At 41.6% G+C, this 18,557-nt stretch overlaps 1 protein-coding gene across 2 annotated transcripts in view; it reads left to right on the top strand.

Moving 5' to 3' along the window:
• srl (sarcalumenin) overlaps window positions 1-18,501 on the top strand; it is a 54,450-nt gene extending 35,949 nt beyond the window's left edge. For both annotated transcript variants that reach the window (XM_039773963.1, XM_039773962.1), the window contains 3 exons: window positions 12,182-12,298; window positions 13,031-13,264; window positions 14,889-18,501. In XM_039773963.1, coding sequence (XP_039629897.1) covers window positions 12,182-12,298; window positions 13,031-13,264; window positions 14,889-15,700 — 1,163 coding nt within the window. In that variant the 3' untranslated portion in view covers window positions 15,701-18,501. The remainder of the gene's footprint in view (window positions 1-12,181; window positions 12,299-13,030; window positions 13,265-14,888) is intronic.
• Window positions 18,502-18,557: the final 56 nt, after the last annotated feature.

The following is an 18,557-nucleotide window of genomic DNA, read 5'->3' as shown; positions in this document are numbered from 1 at the left end:
TAGCGAAGAAATTCACGAATTTCATTAATTCATTTTATAAACTAGTCACCACAGTTAGATTGCTTAGATAGTAGTGAGGTGACACAATACAGCGGACAACAGTAAACCAAGATGATGAGCCATTGGGGAATATGGCTGCCCACTCTGTAGGAGGGCTGCTGGAGCTTATTCCACATTCACCTGCTTTGTACATTTTAGAAATATCACTTGTGTTCACAAATTTACAGTACATTTGGCATTTTGGGAAACACAAGGTTGAGGTGTTGATATGTGGCTTAGTCTGCTCAAAAAGCAATTATATATTTATATATTGTGGCAAAGGTGCTATATAGGCATTGACCCGACACAGACTGACAACGGAGGCACATGTAGAAATAAATGGAAAAAGGTTTATTTTTCTTCAGCTGAGGTCCACGTCTTCCCCGTGTCCCTCAGCCCTAACACAATCCCAAAACAACACACAAAGTAAATCACCCCAAACCACACTATTCTTCCTCCACTACTACTCCCAGGCAGCTTTGTCCTCCTCCTGCCGACTCTGGCGCCATGAGTAGTGGCCGCAGGCTCTTTTTATAGTTCACCCGGAAGTACTCCAGGTGGCAATCAACCTAGATTAGGCTGCACTTCCAGCTGTGGCTGTGTTGCCGCCCACTTGGGCTTAGGAAGCCTTGCAGCTCCCCCTGTTGGTGGCCATAGAGTCCAATAGGGATGGGCTCCGGTGTTCCAAGGTATTGGCCTGATGCAACTCAGGGGGAATGCCACCATGTGTTCCAGGGGACATAGAGTGCACCCCATGGCTGCTCCCCCAGATCCAGTGTTGAAGGGATGTCCCGGCCGGGCATGGGTCTTGGCCGTCTGCCATATATATATATATATATATATAATATATAATATAATATATATATATATATATAATATATAATATATATAGATAGGGGTCCTCGGGTTACGACACAGTTCCGTTCCTACAACAGTGATGTAACCCGAATTTTGGTGTAAATCGAAACACACCCTAGCCTAAGTTATTTACCTATCCTAACACATTTGTAAAATCAGAATCTAGAATATAAAAACACAACTAAGCCCCAGAAAAAGGAAAAGGACATAAATATACTATACTGTACACTGTACTGTAGTAACAGAAAAAATGAGTGTTAAAAAAACCCTTAAATTCATTCCTTCTTTTTATGGGAGTGAGTGTTGTAAACTCGAAACGTTGTATGTCGAGACGTTGCAACCCGAGGACCCCCTGTATATATATATATATATATATATATAATATATATATTTTTTTTGTTAAAACAAAACCTAATGCATTGTCTACCCAAGTATAAAACCACTAGAAAAATGCCATTGATGACTGATCTGGTTATTTTATTTTTACATTTTTTAATGCGATGGGAGTTCAATGTATCATGAATTTGAGTAGCATTGTTTTTTTTCTGAATTGTCCCGTAAGGGTCTTCCACTTTGAAGGGAATTCACAACAAAGTTCCTATCTGTTCTGGAGCAAATCGAACAGAGGCAGAAAATAATATCATGAATTAACCAAGAAGGTGAAAAAGATTAAGTATTAAAGTAAAGCAAATAAATCAGAAAAGAAAAATAACAAATGGAACTTACAGAATAAATGTAGAAAAAAAGAATAAAGACAACTATAATAAACTCAAGCAATTCTAAGGATGCTCTGGCATAGTAGTAAATAGACTTAAATATTTTAACATAAAGAAAATGAATCACAAAAACTAAATAAATTGCACAGCATTAAGAATGAAGACCCATTAAAAATACAGTATATTAGCAGGAAGAGGAGCCTGGAAGAAAATAGTTTCCACAGAGTACCATTGTTATAGTTGGTCCTGAAGGACGGGTGGATGTTTTGCCACTTGTCCATCTTGTGTTTTGACAGAGCATGGCTTAGGGGAGAGGAAGTCTAAATTAGCAAATGAAGGCAAACAACTAAAAACACAAGATGACCTGACATTTCTAAGAAAACATTACAATTAAAATGGCAGCAAAAAAATTGAAATTAATAGCACAGACCCCTGCGTACCTTACATGTACTCCAAGCAAGCTTCTCTCACCAGCAGGGAACCATAGGTACTCATCCCAGAGGTGAAGACAGAAAAAAGTAGGCAAGCATGCAAAAATCTAATTTTTTTTTTTTTTTAATGAGCTGGCATGCCATTTACATGGTACCTGGAGCGGAGGAGGCTTTCGTTCAGTCAAAGCATATTAAGGTTGCCTTTCTGGCCTGATATTTATGTTTAAACCCCTGCTGTTAGAAATTTAAAACAGCAGAAGAATTAGGATCTACCACAACATGGTCATGTGGATGTAGCATTAAGGTGACATCAATATTCTTCAGAGGTTCTGTAACAAGTGAATGAAAAAAGAAGTCCTGCTGGATTGGGTGAGTGATCTGGTAGATCGTCATTCCAAGATGTTGGCTGAACTAGAAACATTTCTCACATGCCTCTCCCTCATCTCATTTGCTTGATTTAATTTTGGTTATGATGATTATCCTTAATCATCACAAGTGATGTGCAGTGTGGCCATATGTAGTGTACTCGGCCATGACCAATTACCCTTGGACCATGTTGTGGAGAAATCGGACTTGGAGAACATTAGACAATACTTGGCCTCATCTTCTGAGAGGGGGACCTACTTGGGTGAATCAGAAATCACAGATGCACTGTCTAATTGGAGTACTGGACTAATAAAGATTGAAAGAGCGTTGCTTTGTGATCTGGTGTTGAGTTCCTGCCCAGAGGTTCCTTACTCACGACATCTCTTCTGGGAATAGCCACAAATGGTGGACCTCATTGTGGACATTGAGAGGTGTGACACTGAGGAACTCTTATTGGAGATGGCTGGCTACTCTGGATCCTTGGATCACCGATCCTTTGCAGCTCTGAGACTACGATAAAGAAGGCACACTGGTGCCATTGAAAAACACTTTTAAGTTGTAGTGCTTTTTTAGTTTCTCTCATACAAAGTATAGGGAAGTATTGGAATCATCCAAAATCTCCATTATCGAGATTTTGATGAATCTTGACGTTGTAGAACTCCGTGAGCCTGAAAATACAATTTTTGGAATTATTTCTGTGTATGTAAACATGATAATTTGAGTTCGCTTTCACTTTGGTCAACCAAATTTTGCATACAAGTATCAAGTACAAAATGTAGATTTCTATCAACTTTTGGGCTATTTCCACTAACCGGAAGTGGTACTTTACCTTTTATTCATGCAGCTTATTTACTTTTATAATAATTGTTCAATATATTATTTATTTGATTTGATTTGTTGTTGATGGTTCTGTAATGTACATAATATAAAAATATAATCATTGCCCTGCTGTTTACTCCTCAAATATCCATCCCCATATCTGAGTATACGAGAAAGTCTACAGGAGTCCACTCCTGATTTTTTGTTAAGCAGCTGCCATGCTCATCATGCTGTCTTGTCTGTATATATTGTCATATTTTTATTAAATGGCTCTATATATGTATGTGCTCATGCTAAGCAAAGGAACAATCCTGAATGGGAATTGCACAGTGCATGTTATAAATGGCACAATTGTCCTTAAACTGAAAAAAGTAACCATGTCCTATTATCACTAGATTATACATGGAAACAGTTAGGCAGTTAACAAGTAAGATGAAGTACAAATCGGTTCAAAATGGCTTACAAAACATCCAGCAGAGAGAAGGTATATGGAGCATATGCCAGGAGATATCCACATATCATTTTCTTTAATTTAGTTTTTTTGAGGGGGCTCAAAGATTGTTCAAAGTGTATGCCCTGAAAGCAAAGTTAGAAAGGAAAGTAAAGGTGTACTACAAATGTTGAAGGGTGTTGGACTTGGGACCACGAATCGTAGGAGCTCACGAATAACATATATATATATATAAAATAAATGAAAAGCATACAAAGGTACATGAAACCAAACAATATGCAGTCACCTCTACAATACCCTAAGCTCCTTAAACTTCTCCACTTGGGGCAGCTGCTTGCATATCCCTGCACTACGCTTGGCTGTAAACTATTGTAGTTATACAGTTCTTTAAATTTTAATAGTAGTAGTAGTATTGTCACATACAGTATACCGAGTACACTGGAATCCTTCCCTGCAAAAGTTTGGCATAAAACTTCAGTTAAGTGATTAAAAAATGTTCATTTTCATGTCCATTGATGTAATTGTCCAGTGTCCATCAGACAGTACAGTCAAATAAGTCTAATAAGATGACATTCACTATTAGCAGAGCGGTAACCCTCAGGTCGACTGCGCCTGAATGCTCTCAAAGCTTTGACTGCACCCTGATACCCTGTCCAAGAAAATCGTATTCCGGAAAGCAGACAACAATAATCCTTGATGCAGTCCTGCACTCGCTCTAAATAATTTTCTTTGAATGGCTTTAAACTCAACTAATTACGTTATTGAGTTAGTGAGATACCATTCAAATCATCAAATATAAGATCAATACTATATTGTACATACTACATTCCAGACATCTGTCATATTACATCAGTCCCAGTGCTCCTCCTTCAGTTCAGAGAGCTATGTGAACAGAGAGCTCCAGTATGAAGTAACCCTTCATGCGTATGAAAGCATCAAAAGGGATTAGAGAGAGCAGAATTAATACGTTCTTCCTAGATTCTGAAAAACCGTTGGATTATTTCTCCTTAAGAACTTAAAATCCTCCATTAATTTTGGTAAAATAGGACCTCCTTTTACCACTGCATTATAGAAAGCGAGTTAGGATCTTTTTCATTTGAGTAAGATGGGACAAAGAGTGACCAATATAGTGTAAATATGACAGCAGAATTTTTGTGACAAAATGTTCACCCATCTGGCATTATTGTAAATACTGCCATTAGAAAATTTGGAGCAATTGTAAATCCCACACTGTCTAACAGGTAAACATTTGCCATTAGCAGTTGTCCTCCTTGTATTTGTTTGGTCATAGCACAGAAAGTGAAACTAAAATGTGATGTGAAGATCATAGCAGCGACCAGGAAAGACAAAACATTTGATTTTTTTTTTATTGTGTCTGCCCAATTCAGGACTGCAGGGACTCTGATCAGAACCCATCATTATCAGACATTAGACAGGAACCAACCAACTGTGGGACACAGCCTTGTACACTCACTCGTACTGGGCCACTTTATGGGCGCCATTCACCATTCAGCCTAACCTGTATAGTAACAGTAGAACTTGTTGACTCTTCCATATGCCAGGATTCAAATCTAGTGAGGTAGCCCTAACCAATGCACTCCTTAAAAAAAGATAGATGTAAACAGTCAAGTGTAAAATTTAGTTTTCATACACAAATGCAATACTTCTGTATAAATAGTGTATGTTTTTGTAAAAGGTTCTGAAACTTTGAATTCTTTCAATAACTCACATTTGTATATTGATGTACTGCTCAAAATGACCAGCATTATAGTGACGACATTTAGAATAATTCTCTTGAAATTGTTTTATGAGTTACTGTATTTTCAACTGTATCATCTTGACAGATGCCATTGATTACTGTTATTATTTACTCTTTAATAATGGATCACCAAAGTATGCCCATTAGCAACTTATCAATACTTGTCAGGTCAGATCAAGTGACTTAAAAATATGTAGCGATGTTCAAATGAACTACAGACACATGGAAAGTCTAACTAAGACAAGGTGAATTGAACCATGTGAACTTTTGGCATTCCGTCTTATTTCTAGTGTGAGTTTCGAATGGAAGAATCTGAAGGTTTAAATACAAGGTCAACATTTGGCTAGTAATCCTGGGTGATCAGGGTTCAGAGGGTGGTGATGTTCTGCATGTTGGTCAGTGGTTTGTAATATAGAGTCCTAGGTGACCCTGTTTTCCTCATTTATACTCTTTATTGTGTAGACCTTAAAGTGTTTTAAATTCCTTACTCTAACCACACGTGTCAGGTACTGAAGTTCAATTTTACATCGATAACGTCCAGCAATTAGATGCAGTAAAAGAACAGGCAGGAGTAGTAGCTACACATTTAATTATTATGTATGCCCAAAATAATAAACAAAGTAAAATGAATGTGACATAACATACCATTACAACCTAAGTAGCAGTTCATCTTGCTGTTATAGGTGGCTCTCTGTCTGTCTTATGCTTGATGCTACCTCGTGGCCTTTGAATGGAGTGTCAGAAGCAGGCATCCTCCTGGTCTGAGTATGGCTGCTGAGAGAGGTCATCTCCTCTTCATGGAGAGATGGCAAGAGAGAGCTAGAAATATGGAGTGACCAACTTATACCAATTCCTGTTACAAATCCTGATCCAATGGGGCTTTGTGGTACAGAATGGCCCTCCTACCCAAGAACAATTCAAAACAGCCACACTTCAGACCAATGGGAGTACAAACTTCCCTTTTAAGCCCGCTCCCCTGCCTAGGATTTCCTCCTCCTGTCCCCCTTCTAGGCCATGAGGTACAGTGGCAGCTCCACACCCCCTGGCCCCCACCAAATTACACATCTGGTATCCGTAGTTAACACTACCTTCTGAAGATTCAGGGTGCTGGTCAGGTAAACTGCAGAGCACAGCTGTTCACTTCAGTAAAGTGAATCAGGCCTCCTGTGCCAGACAGTGAAGTTCAGTGAGGGTGCATAGCCTGTAATTCCATAAGAATGAGGATGGATGCCATTTATGATTTTCATAAATAAATTATGCCCATTCTGAGTGCATTCCAGACTACGAGGTGTGGCAGATAAGTAATGAGACAGATTTTTTATTTACCAAAGTTTTTATTTTTTTCAAACATCAATGTTATCCCCTTCAAAGTAGTTCCCTTGGGCAGCTACACACCGATGGAGACGTTGTTCCCACTGTTGGTAGCAGCGCTGGAAGTCTACAACCGGTATGGTCTTCAGCATGTCCGTTACACTCTTTTGGATGTTTTCTAAAGTCCCGAAATGACATCCTTTTGAGGACATTTTTCAGTTTAGGAAAAAGGAAAGTCACACGGACTGAGGTCAGGTGAATAAGGGGGCTGGGGAACCACAGGAATGCCTTTTGAGATCAAAAATTCTGTTATGGAGAGGGCAGTTTTTCGGCACCATTTTGGCACAGACCTTTCGCATGTGCAAATGTTCAGTCAAAATTTGATGAACGGTAAATCTGTTCAAATTTACTTGTTCACTCAACATTCTTAATGTTTAACGACGGTCTGATCTCACAAGAGTGTTCACACGTTCGATGTTTTTATTGGTTTTCGAAGTTGAAGTCCTCCCTGAACGGTGTTCATCTTCAACGTGTTTTCTGCCTTCCAAAAATGATTTGTGCCAGCGAAAAACTTGAGCTCGGGATAAAGAATGTTCCCCATAGGCCTGTTTTAACTTTTCAAACGCCACACCTGCCGTTTAATGGCACAACGTTGCTCCAAATTCCGCTGTTCCATTTTGCGTGACGCACAACCAAAAACGCAACTTCGTTAATAGCAGACACAAAAATTACGTAGTTAACGGAAGGAGTTGAACCTCGCACTGAGCTATGGGAGGGTACTGATACACGTGCTCTATGAAGGACAACAGCGCAGCGTTGCCAGATCGCTTGCAGTGTTGCCAGTCTCATTACTTTTCTGCCACACCTCGTATACACTTACCTAAAGGATTATTAGGAACACCTGTTCAATTTCTCATTAATGCAATTATCTAATCAACCAATCACATGGCAGTTGCTTCAATGCATTTAGGGGTATGGTCCTGGTCAAGACAATCTCCTGATCTCCAAGCTGAATGCCAGAATGGGAAAGAAAGGTGACTTAAGCAATTTTGAGCATGGCATGGTTGTTGGTGCCAGACGGGCCGGTCTGAGTATTTCACAATCTGCTCAGTTACTGGGATTTTCACACACAACCATTTCTAGGGTTTACAGAGAATGGTGTGAAAAGGGAAAAACATCCAGTATGCGGCAGTCCTGTGGGCGAAAATGCCTTGTTGATGCTAGAGGTCAGAGGAGAATGAATGGGCCGACTGATTCAAGTTGATAGAAGAGCAACTTTGACTGAAATAACCACTCGTTACAACCGAGGTATGCAGCAAAGCATTTGTGAAGCCACAACACGCACAACCTTGAGGCAGATGGGCTACAACAGCAGAAGACCCCACCGGGTACCACTCATCTCCACTACAAATAGGAAAAAGAGTCTACGATTTGCACGAGCTCACCAAAATTGGACAGTTGAAGACTGGAAAAATGTTGCCTGGTCTGATGAGTCTCGATTTCTGTTGAGACATTCAAATGGTGGAGTCAGAATTTGGCGTAAACAGAATGAGAACATGGATCCATCATGCCTTGTTACCACTGTGCAGGCTGGTGGTGGTGGTGTAATGGTGTGGGGGATGTTTTCTTGGCACACTTTAGGTCCCTTAGTGCCAATCGGGCATCATTTAAATGTCACGGGCTACCTGAGCATTGTTTCTGACCATGTCCATCCCTTCATGACCACCATGTACCCATCCTCTGAGGGCTACTTCCAGCAGGATAATGCACCATGTCACAAAGCTCAAATCATTTCAAACTGGTTTCTTGAACATGACAATGAGTTCACTGTACTAAAATGGCCCCCACAGTCACCAGATCTCAACCCAATAGAGCATCTTTGGGATGTGGTGGAACGGGAGCTTCGTGCCCTGGATGTGCATCCCACAAATCTCCATCAACTGCAAGATGCTATCCTATCAATATGGGCCAACATTTCTAAAGAATGCTTTCAGCACCTTGTTGAATCAATGCCACGTAGAATTAAGGCAGTTCTGAAGGCAAAAGGGGTCAAACACCGTATTAGTATGGTGGTCCTAATAATCCTTTAGGTGAGTGTATATGGAATGAGAGGTTTTGACACTCAAGTATTCTGAAGATCTGGTCAGAAATGGTGTATCTGGCATATTTAAATGGTTCAGAATTTGTTTATACTAGGGGGCTCTGCTCTCTGCTCCCTTCGCTCACCAACCTCCGTGCAGACCCTATGCGCTAGCCATTTCCCAGATCTGCAGCTTGCAATGAATCGTGCTGTGCAAAAAGATAAACACGAATATAAAAGATAAACACGAATATCAAACTCTGTCTTTGATATCTCCATATTTTGAAACTATTATCGCTGCCAATTCATCATATGCTGGTTTATTATATGTGCGAGCATGATCTTTCAGATTCATATAGAAATCCAAGAAAACATCTTTGTCCGTGTTTTTCAGATAAATTTCGTGGAAAGTGGGATACTTTTGAACGTATGGATTTTGATCCATTATTGGCTGTATGATTTCTAATACGTCCGGTCGTTTAACTCTTTTGATTGTTGCATCGCTTCTCTGTGATCATAAATATAAACCTGACCGAATTGTGGTTTCTTTGAAATTAAATTTGTAGTAACTTTAATTGTTGCGGGACCACAGATTCTCATAGTGTATAGTCCAAAATCATTTAAATCTACATTTTGTGCATTGAATGATGTGAACGTGAACAGATTATTGTAGTCGGATATTTCGCCTGTAGTGTTTGTGGATTTCGTTTTCACCAAATAACAAATCTTTTAATTCTTGCGGATAGGCCTCTTCATCCTTGATGGCAACACAAATTAGACGATCTACAAGTCTCTGACTTAAACTTTAAAGCTGACCAATGTCTACATACTTCTGTCATATCACCTATGTCCAGATATTCAATGTGTTTTCACTGTTCCATTATTTCACAGAGTAATATTTTCATTTTGTTTGCGCTAATGTGATCTTTACTATCAGTTTTTTTGAGACTTTCAAATTTTCAAACTTTCATTATCTCTAATCTGCTCTGCATGTGTATCACGCCAATGTTTTTGAACATCTTTACGACGTTCTACTTTGTCTTCTACTCTTTGTCTTTTCTTCTTCTGCTGTTTGTCTTTTATTTCCTCCCCCACTCAGACTTGTTAGGTTTTCAATTCATCTTTTGTTACAAAGTCTCATCTCGCGGGACTTGAAACTATCTCTCTGAAAATGTCTCATCTCGTCTCTGTGAATACATCTCGTCCCAAGTTTTTTTTATATAATACAGAGATTTTACTGCATCTCCATTTTGTTTTTAAAGTTTTTTTTGTATTTGCCATCTCCCTGGAAACAGTCCCCAGAATGTTCCAAGGCATGCTCGTTGGTTGTCATCATTAGAGCGGATCTGGGGTATCCGGGTTTGATGGGCAAACCCCATTTCTCCGTGCTAAAGAACTTTATGTTTGCCCTTCTCTTAGACTTTGATTTCTGATTGTCGTTTTGGTTGTGACGCTCAGTCTCGTGATCTGCTGGTTTTCACCTTTAGCCTGTTCTCGGACTAGGATTCTCCTGCTCATTTTTCATGTTTACTTTTACTGTCTCTCGCAAGTCAGTACACTTATGAAATTTAAAATGGTGAAACATATAGTAACATCTTTGTAAAAATAATGATCATGTTTATACATTGAAATTACAGTTAATAAATCAAGCATATCAAAATATAACCTCACTAGGCCAGCTGCTCAAGTACCTTGGTCATAACCTCCAGATCTTGTGGAGAACTCATAACGTTCAGAATTGCCTTCCTATGAGTGGCTACTCCTTTGTTTAGCTCTTCGTCCCACCCCATGTTCACTAATATTGGATTACAGATAAATTCCATAAACCCTACAATAATTTACATTAAATCCGAGACAACATGGAGAATTAAGGTTTCAGATGAGAAGATATTTTTTGTTGTGCATCCTTCCTTCCTCTGGACTGCTGTCACACCTGTGACTTTCAGATAAAAATGAATAAGTGTTAAAAATTAATTTGCAATGGAGTATTTTGGGGTGCTACCCTATTATTGATTTTAAAACCATTATGGTCCAGTTGATAAAATGGCTATGATTAACCAGTAGTGTGGCCGATAGATGGCACTATAACGTGCTAACCCGACACAGACAGACGCTAGAGGTACAAGGACATATATTTACAGTGTCCCCAACAGCCCAAACACAGACTTTCCTTTCCATTTCTTTCTCTCTCTTTCTTTCTCTCTCTCTCAGTCCTTTTCTCCCTTTCTCCTCCACTCCTCCCGACTCTGGCTCCCCAGTGGGGTCTGCTGACCCTTATATAAGGCACCCCAAAGAGCTCCAGGTGTCTGACGTAATTCTGGTAGCACTTCCGGGTGTGGCAGAAGAGCTGCTCTCAAGGACTCGGCAGCAGTTGTAGTGCCCCCTGGCGGCGCCCATGGACCCCAATAGGGCTGCACCAAACTCCAACTCCCATAAAGCCCTGCGGGAGTCAAAGGCACCGCTGTAACCTTGGGGCTGCCATCTAGCATCCCGGGGGAGGTAATGTTCCGGCCACAACTCTTCCTCTACTCCTTCCAGTGTGGTGGCGTCCCAGCCAGGCAAGGATCCTGGCCGTCCCCGACAGTAGATAACTGGGGAAAGTCATGATTTGCCAGGGCTAGCAGCTGTAGGAGCACAGTGAGCCATTATGTTAGACTTGATTTATCTTTGGAAACTTTAATAATGGTGTAGTAGGCAGGATGTATTAGCAGAAACATATTTTTTGGGAGAAATGTTTCAAAAAAATTGCAGAATGTATTATTACATCATTGGAAGTCACTCAAGGTTCAGATAAAGTATGAAACGTTGGCCTTCAAAGTACTTGACAGTCAGTAAGCTCGCACTATACAGACATTTGAGACCGGCCCCAAAAAGGAAGGAATTGGAATTATTCATAGGATGTTGCGGGGTGAAGGCTTTATGTTACTTACAACTGTAAACTTATTTTTACTTTTTGACTTTGAAAGCATTGTGTAGAGAGTAGCTGCAGAACATCCCAGATTATAATGATAGCTTTCATGGTATAAGAAAAAAAGAATGAAGTGTGCAGCAGCAACTGCTACAATTTTCAATTGTGATTTTTTTTTTGTCGTTGTATATTGTTAATAAAGATGCTTGACAAACTTGGTAATGTTGAAATCGTCTCCCCGATGAGCTCTTGTGTCTTGTTTGAAGTAGGATGTGCTCATCTTCAACAGCAGGGGCTTTTTATCTTGGTGTGCTGATAAGCCAAAGCTGCTTACATGTGGTTGCCAGCCTAAGCACGTGTTTTGCATATCGGCATGGGGTGCATGGTCACTGGAGTGTTGCTACATTAATTTGATTACGTCTTTTTTGTTTTATCTAAAACAGATGGAGAGATCACCTCTAAGCCGATGGTGTTATTTTTGGGTCCATGGAGCGTTGGCAAGTCCACCATGATCAACTACCTCCTGGGGCTGCAAGACACTCCTTACCAGCTTTACACTGGTTAGTCATGTGTAAATGCAGAGCACAATATTGTGTTTTTTAAATGTATGTAAAGTATGTTGACTTCATCAAAGATGTGTCCTCTTCGTCTAAGGCTGGATTTCTATCTTGTGGCCTGTCTGTGTAGGCTCCTGACTGAATTACTGTATTCCTCACTTTTCAGTGTGGTCTGGCTCTTTATAGTTTTGCCTGCTGTCTTGTCAATACTGATTTATTTTCTGCCAGAAACACTCAGAAAGATAAAACTCACTAAACCGTAGACACCTTCAAAGTCTTCCATCTTAAACTTAATGAATCAGACAGTGAGATTCAGCTGTGGTGGTGTGATGTACAAGCAGACACTCATAACGTAAGGAGGCACACATAGAAGAAGCAACTCCAAGTAATTAAATAACCAAAGGGACGTTTGAGTTGTGCTTGTAGGGCCTGACCGTCTCGTAAATTTAAACAGGTTAAGTTAGCACAGGCTGTTAGTGATGTTGTCGGGAGAGAAGAATGGCGATGCACGTGATTAATAAAGCCAAGTGAGCAAAGACGTTACACTTGCAGTACACTGTAAAGAGGTCAGAGTTTAGTTTATACCTCCTGGGATCAAATATTCCCTAATATCTCCCTACGTATTTAAAAGAACCCATCAGCTGAGGGCAGAGGATTGACTTGAAATGAATTCTGTGGTCACTGGGGTTTCTAGAAGAATGTAAATTCTGTGATGTTTGTTTATGTGCTAACCAGGGGCAGAACCAACCACTTCAGAGTTCACAGTGATAATGCACGGAGAAAAGATGCGTACGATTGAAGGAATTGTCATGGCAGCTGACAGCGCACGCTCCTTCTCACCACTGGAGAAATTTGGCCAGAATTTCTTGGAGAAGCTGGTTGGAATTGAAATGCCTCACAAATTGCTTCAAAGGGTCACTTTCGTAGACACTCCTGGCATCATAGAGAACCGTAAGCAGCAGGAAAGAGGTAAGTCAAAGTGGAATGGTGATGCAAAAGTTGAGAAGACGATGAGCCAAAGAAACAACTGCAAGCATTTTATGAAGGATTTTTATACATTCTGCTCCTTTTCTTTGTATTGGGCACCACCTGGAGAGCAGCCACACCACATGAACTTCAGAATAGTTCAGCCACCTGAAGCTAAGCCTGTTCAGGTCAGGCCAGTACTTGGATGGGAGACCATCTAGGAAAAGCTGTGGTTGCTGCTTGAAGAGGTGTTGCTGAGGCCAGCAGGGGGCGCTAACCCTGTGGTCTGAATGTGGATACCAATGCCCCATTGCAGTGATGGGGGCACTGTGCTGCTGTAAAAATGGCACCATCCTTCAAATGAGACGTAAAAACTGAGATCCTGACTCTCTATGGTTATTAATAATCCATGGGCATCCTTTGTAAAGAGTAGGGTGTATCCTGATGCCGTGGTTAAACTGCCCACCACCCAGTGGCGTAGCTAGAGTTTTTCTTGCCCAGAGCACTCTTTGAGTTTGCCAACCCACTTTAATAAAATAAAGCATAATAAAAATCAAACGAACATTATAACTAGATTTTTAATTATCAATTACGGTTGTGGTATTTACATCATGCCCCCTCATTCTTTTTTAATACTTCTTCCCTCCCCTTTTTCTTTTTTCTAAAAGCAGCACTGTTCTCTTTTGTTTGCTTTATCCTGAGATTGAGAGAATAATAAAATTGTATTAATGAGACTGAAGGGTTTGTCCCTTTCAGTCAGAATATGTCAACAGAGTCTCCTTGGTGGTGAACTGGTCAAGACTGACGTTTGTAAAATCTAACTTTGCAACAGTTGTTAAATATTACAAATGGTGTAATTTTGACATAGTTAACACATATTAGCTTCCCAAAGCCCTATCAAACAAAATTGTCAAAAAGTCTAAAGAGTCTAGTACTAAAGTTTATTAAAAAGTGCCGCCCTGGGTGGGCCGCTCCCTTTGCTCCCCAGCTATGCCAGTTGCCACCATGGCCTTGTCATTCTGGCCCCCTAATCATCCCCGTCTCTAACTGGCTATCTCTCTCACTTCACTTCACCACCTAACAGCTAATGTGTGGTGAGCAAACTGGCACAAAAAATGGCTGCCATCACATCATCCTGCTGGTGGTTGGCGTAGCTCCGCACTCACTGAGGTGCTTTTAAGTAGCGAGAAGAGCGCTATATAAACTTAAGTACTATTATTATTAAAAGTGGAAAGTTGTAAAATGAGTTTCATGGCTGCCATCTTACAATGGCAAACCTTCTACGTACTTTTGTGTTTACAACCTCATTGGAGAGTTCTCTTGATTATGTGTGATGTGCAAAACAGAGGACTGTAAGTAAACCTTTGGGAAGCAAGATGTTTGAAAATGGCAGGCAGACCCTTTACTTTCCAGCGGAGTGTATTAGTCCATCGTAAATGCCAACAGGTGTAGTAAAAAAAAAAAAAAGTATTTGCTTACGTGAATTATGTGCTAAAATCCTTAGTAGTCGGCTAATCATAAACCTGATGTTAGTCATAACAGAAACCTAATTTGCATGTGTTCATTGTTATAATCCAGTGAGCCGTGGGTTTGAAATGATAACCTTTGTGTTTCTTCTTCTCCAAAGGTTACCCATTCAATGATGTCTGCCAGTGGTTCATCGATAGGGCTGACCTCATCTTTGTGGTCTTTGACCCAACCAAGCTCGATGTGGGCCTTGAACTTGAGATGCTCTTTCGCCAGTTCAAGGGACGGGAGTCGCAGATTCGCATCATCCTAAACAAGGCCGACAGCCTAGCCACTCAGGATCTCATGAGGGTCTATGGTGCCCTCTTCTGGAGCTTAGCGCCCCTCATCAATGTAACTGAACCACCACGTGTGTATGTCAGCTCCTTCTGGCCTTACGATTATGCACCTGACACTAGCAGGGAGCTCTTCAAAAAGGAGGAGGTCTCTCTGCTAGAGGACTTGAACCAGGTGATCGAGAACAGGCTGGAGAACAAAATTGCCTTCATCCGACAGCATGGCATTAGAGTTCGCATCCATGCGCTGCTGGTGGATCGCTATCTCCAGACCTTCCGTGACAAAATGACCTTCTTCAGTGACCCTGAGCTGGTGTTCCAGGAGATTGTGGATGACCCTGATAAGTTCTACATCTTCAAGTCCATTCTGGCAAAAACCAACGTCAGCAAGTTCGACCTGCCAAATCGCGACGCCTATCGTGACTTCTTTGGCATCAACCCAGTCAACAATTTTAAGCTACTCACAGCGCAGTGTTCGTACATGGGAGGCTGCCTGCTCGATAAGATTGAAAAGGCCATCACCCATGAGCTTCCGGGGCTCCTGGGGAGTATCGCTTCAGGGAAGAACCCAAATCTGACTTCCTGTGAAGCTACCGGCTGTGGAGAAACACCAAAGAACCGCTACAAGAAGCACTGATGAGAGAAAAGGGGGTTGGGGGAGGGGGGTAAGTGGAGGAAGACACAGGTTTGAGAAGAGTGGTTAGAAGGTAGTAGAGGTGGTAATCGTTTCTGTCCCAAAAAAAAAAATATATATATACAGGAATAAATCATTTTTAAAAGAACGGCATATTCAATAAGGCATCCCTCCTTCTCTCTACTCGCAGTGGCAATTTTGAAAATTGAATAATAAAATAAATAAATAAAAGGACAGAGGACGGACTTTCAGGGAACACAAACTCCGGTTCACATTGGTAGAATGGGGACGAATGTGCTGGGCTTGCATCTCCTGCCGGGTTTTCTAGCTGAGGTGCGTAAATTGCAGACGGCCGCATTTGTCACTTTAGGAGTTGCACTCGTAGCTTCTGTTTTTTTCTTCTTCTTCGACAGTAAAAAACTCCTACAGGCGTATACTGTGAAGCCTGCCGAGCTAACCGAGCCATGGCACGACGTTTTCTTCTCCATTCCATTCTTTGACATTCAGGGCTCAAGGTGTTTGAGCATCACTTGGTTCTGGGATTGAGGCCCAAGTCCATGGCACTCATGAGCGATATGTCAGTGCATGTCACTCTTACCCGTTCAGTTACAGATTTGTAAGAGGCACGATAAAGGCGGACAATACCTAATATTGGCTCAGTGGGAGACCCCCAAAGGCTGGCTCAGGATAAAGACCTGGTAATGCTGGGGTGTCCCCCTGGAGGAGCTGCTTTGTCCTGTGCAGCTTGTACCCAGGGTGATGAACTTAGATGGTGACAGTCGTATCATATGGCAGTTCAACTCTGTGCTCAGTAAGCATGCCAGGCACATTAGATCCACGACTTCTAATAGGATAGCCCACCGCTTAGAGAGAGACAGAGAACGTAATCTGAGACACGAATCACAGAATGTTCCTCTTAAGCTTACCGTCCGTATCAACTCTCAAGTAAAAAATATAAAACAAATGTCACTGGTCTTAAATGTGGTAATGTCCCTGACCATCGTTACGTCTCGTCGTCGTCGTGCATGCAGCATCAAGCATTCAGGCGCTATGGAAATATCTTCTACGTTAGTGCAAAGTTTTCTTATACTGTATCTTGTGGTTTGAGCCCACAGCTACACCAATCGATGGCTGTTGAGCTCATCATCGGCCACCACGATTTGCAGGCTGCAGTTATATTTCAAAGGGAAGAGGCCTGTTTGTAGGTGGCACTCGCAAGCTTCAAGTTTTGTGACATTGAGATTGTTGTGAATTTATTTTATGTGGAATGCAATTGAAGAAAAATAAAAAAAAATAAATACATCTCAAAATGTCCGGTTAAAAAAAAAAATCTTGAAATATTGAAAATTGTTTGACACGTTCTTACGTAACAACAATTTTGACCACTGACTTAATGAAGAAGGTGGCTCTGGGAATGTTGAGTGATACACACAAATCCACAAAATCATTTGGGTCAATCGATTGCCAAAGATTTGTCACCGTTTTGATGGCTGCCCATGGCTCGATTGTCGATAAATGACTGGTTGAGTGACACTGTACTGTGGCGAACCCCGGCTAGTCCAAGCTTGTCGTCTTTTAAAACCAATGCCTGTTTCATGTCAAAATGTTCTGCGACAAACCAGGCATCGGAGTTTGACTCTGCCTGGCCTCCGCTGATTTTAATATGGCAAACTCTTTATTACTGGCATCCTCGATTCAGTGACTCGCCCCTCGGCATCACTCAACGCCATTATGTTCTGCAGAGAGAACATCGTTAGACGGAGAGCAGTTTTGGTTTAGAGGAAGACGTCTGTCGCACCCTTGATGCGGTATAAACTGGAATTGAACGGTGACCCATTCTCGAAAGATTGGGTGGAATGGGAAAGCAAGTCTCAACTGTGCAGATAGTCAAGGAAAGGAGAAAGGACGAAGACTCCATGAAAAGCATGAATTGTGGGTGGAACTTAATGTAGTACAGGGACAAAAGCAAAAGCAACGGAGGTGTGAATGAGCCCGTCAAGGGGCCTTACTGCCACCTCTCTTTGTTGGCGTATCACCTGCGAGGCCATCTCCATCTCGCAGGTTATTGAAAAGGCTTCATTCGTCGAACAGGAAGGAATTTCACCGATCCAACGATAACGAGGTAGCGTGTGGGTGAAGTAGTCAGGCCTTTTCTCTTGAGCTTTCCTTGAAGTTGTTTAAGAGAAGGTTTGAACCCAAGCCCACCCAACACTGCCACACAACCAGATGTTTGCTCGTCGCTTGCTCCATCAACAGCGGAGACTGTCGAGGGAGCCGTTTTGCCGCCGTCTGCTGTTCTCGGGTGTCATCTTCTTCAGGGGCATCCCCCACCTCCTCCAGCATCCCTTTGTTCTTTGGGTTTCTTTTACTGTTTTCTGGTTTGCTAAATTCTCAAATTTCAAGTTACTGGGCCAAAGTGCTGGCCAGTCATCTGGGCAAACAGGGGACATCTCCCTGAATGAGGACGGCACCTCTCTGATCCTGTCTCCTGCAGCCTCATCCAGAGGCGCCCTGTCCAGGGGCTCCGCTCGAGCGATTCCATTTCATGCGTTCAGACTTCAATAACTCGATTGGCATCTTCGGTTAAACAGCTTAATGTGACAACTGCCACAAGGCGAACCCGGGCCCGTGGGTGTCACCTCATGGTGTCACCAAGTGCTCTTGCTAGAAGGGAATTAAAAAACCAACCGGTGCAGCTGGGAAGCCGTCCACTGTGCCGCGGGTGGGTGTGTGCGCCCCTAACTCATTGGCAACGCTTACTCTCAAGCTGTTTTAATAAAAATGAATTTTCCAGTGGTGAACAACTTCCTTTGCTTTCTTTCCCCTTCCTTTCTATTAAAGACGATGCAAAGTGCAACAG

The sequence above is a fragment of the Polypterus senegalus genome, chromosome 13 (assembly GCF_016835505.1).
Source record: "Polypterus senegalus isolate Bchr_013 chromosome 13, ASM1683550v1, whole genome shotgun sequence".
Lineage (NCBI taxonomy): Eukaryota > Metazoa > Chordata > Cladistia > Polypteriformes > Polypteridae > Polypterus > Polypterus senegalus.
This window is presented reverse-complemented; position numbering and strand designations above follow the sequence as displayed.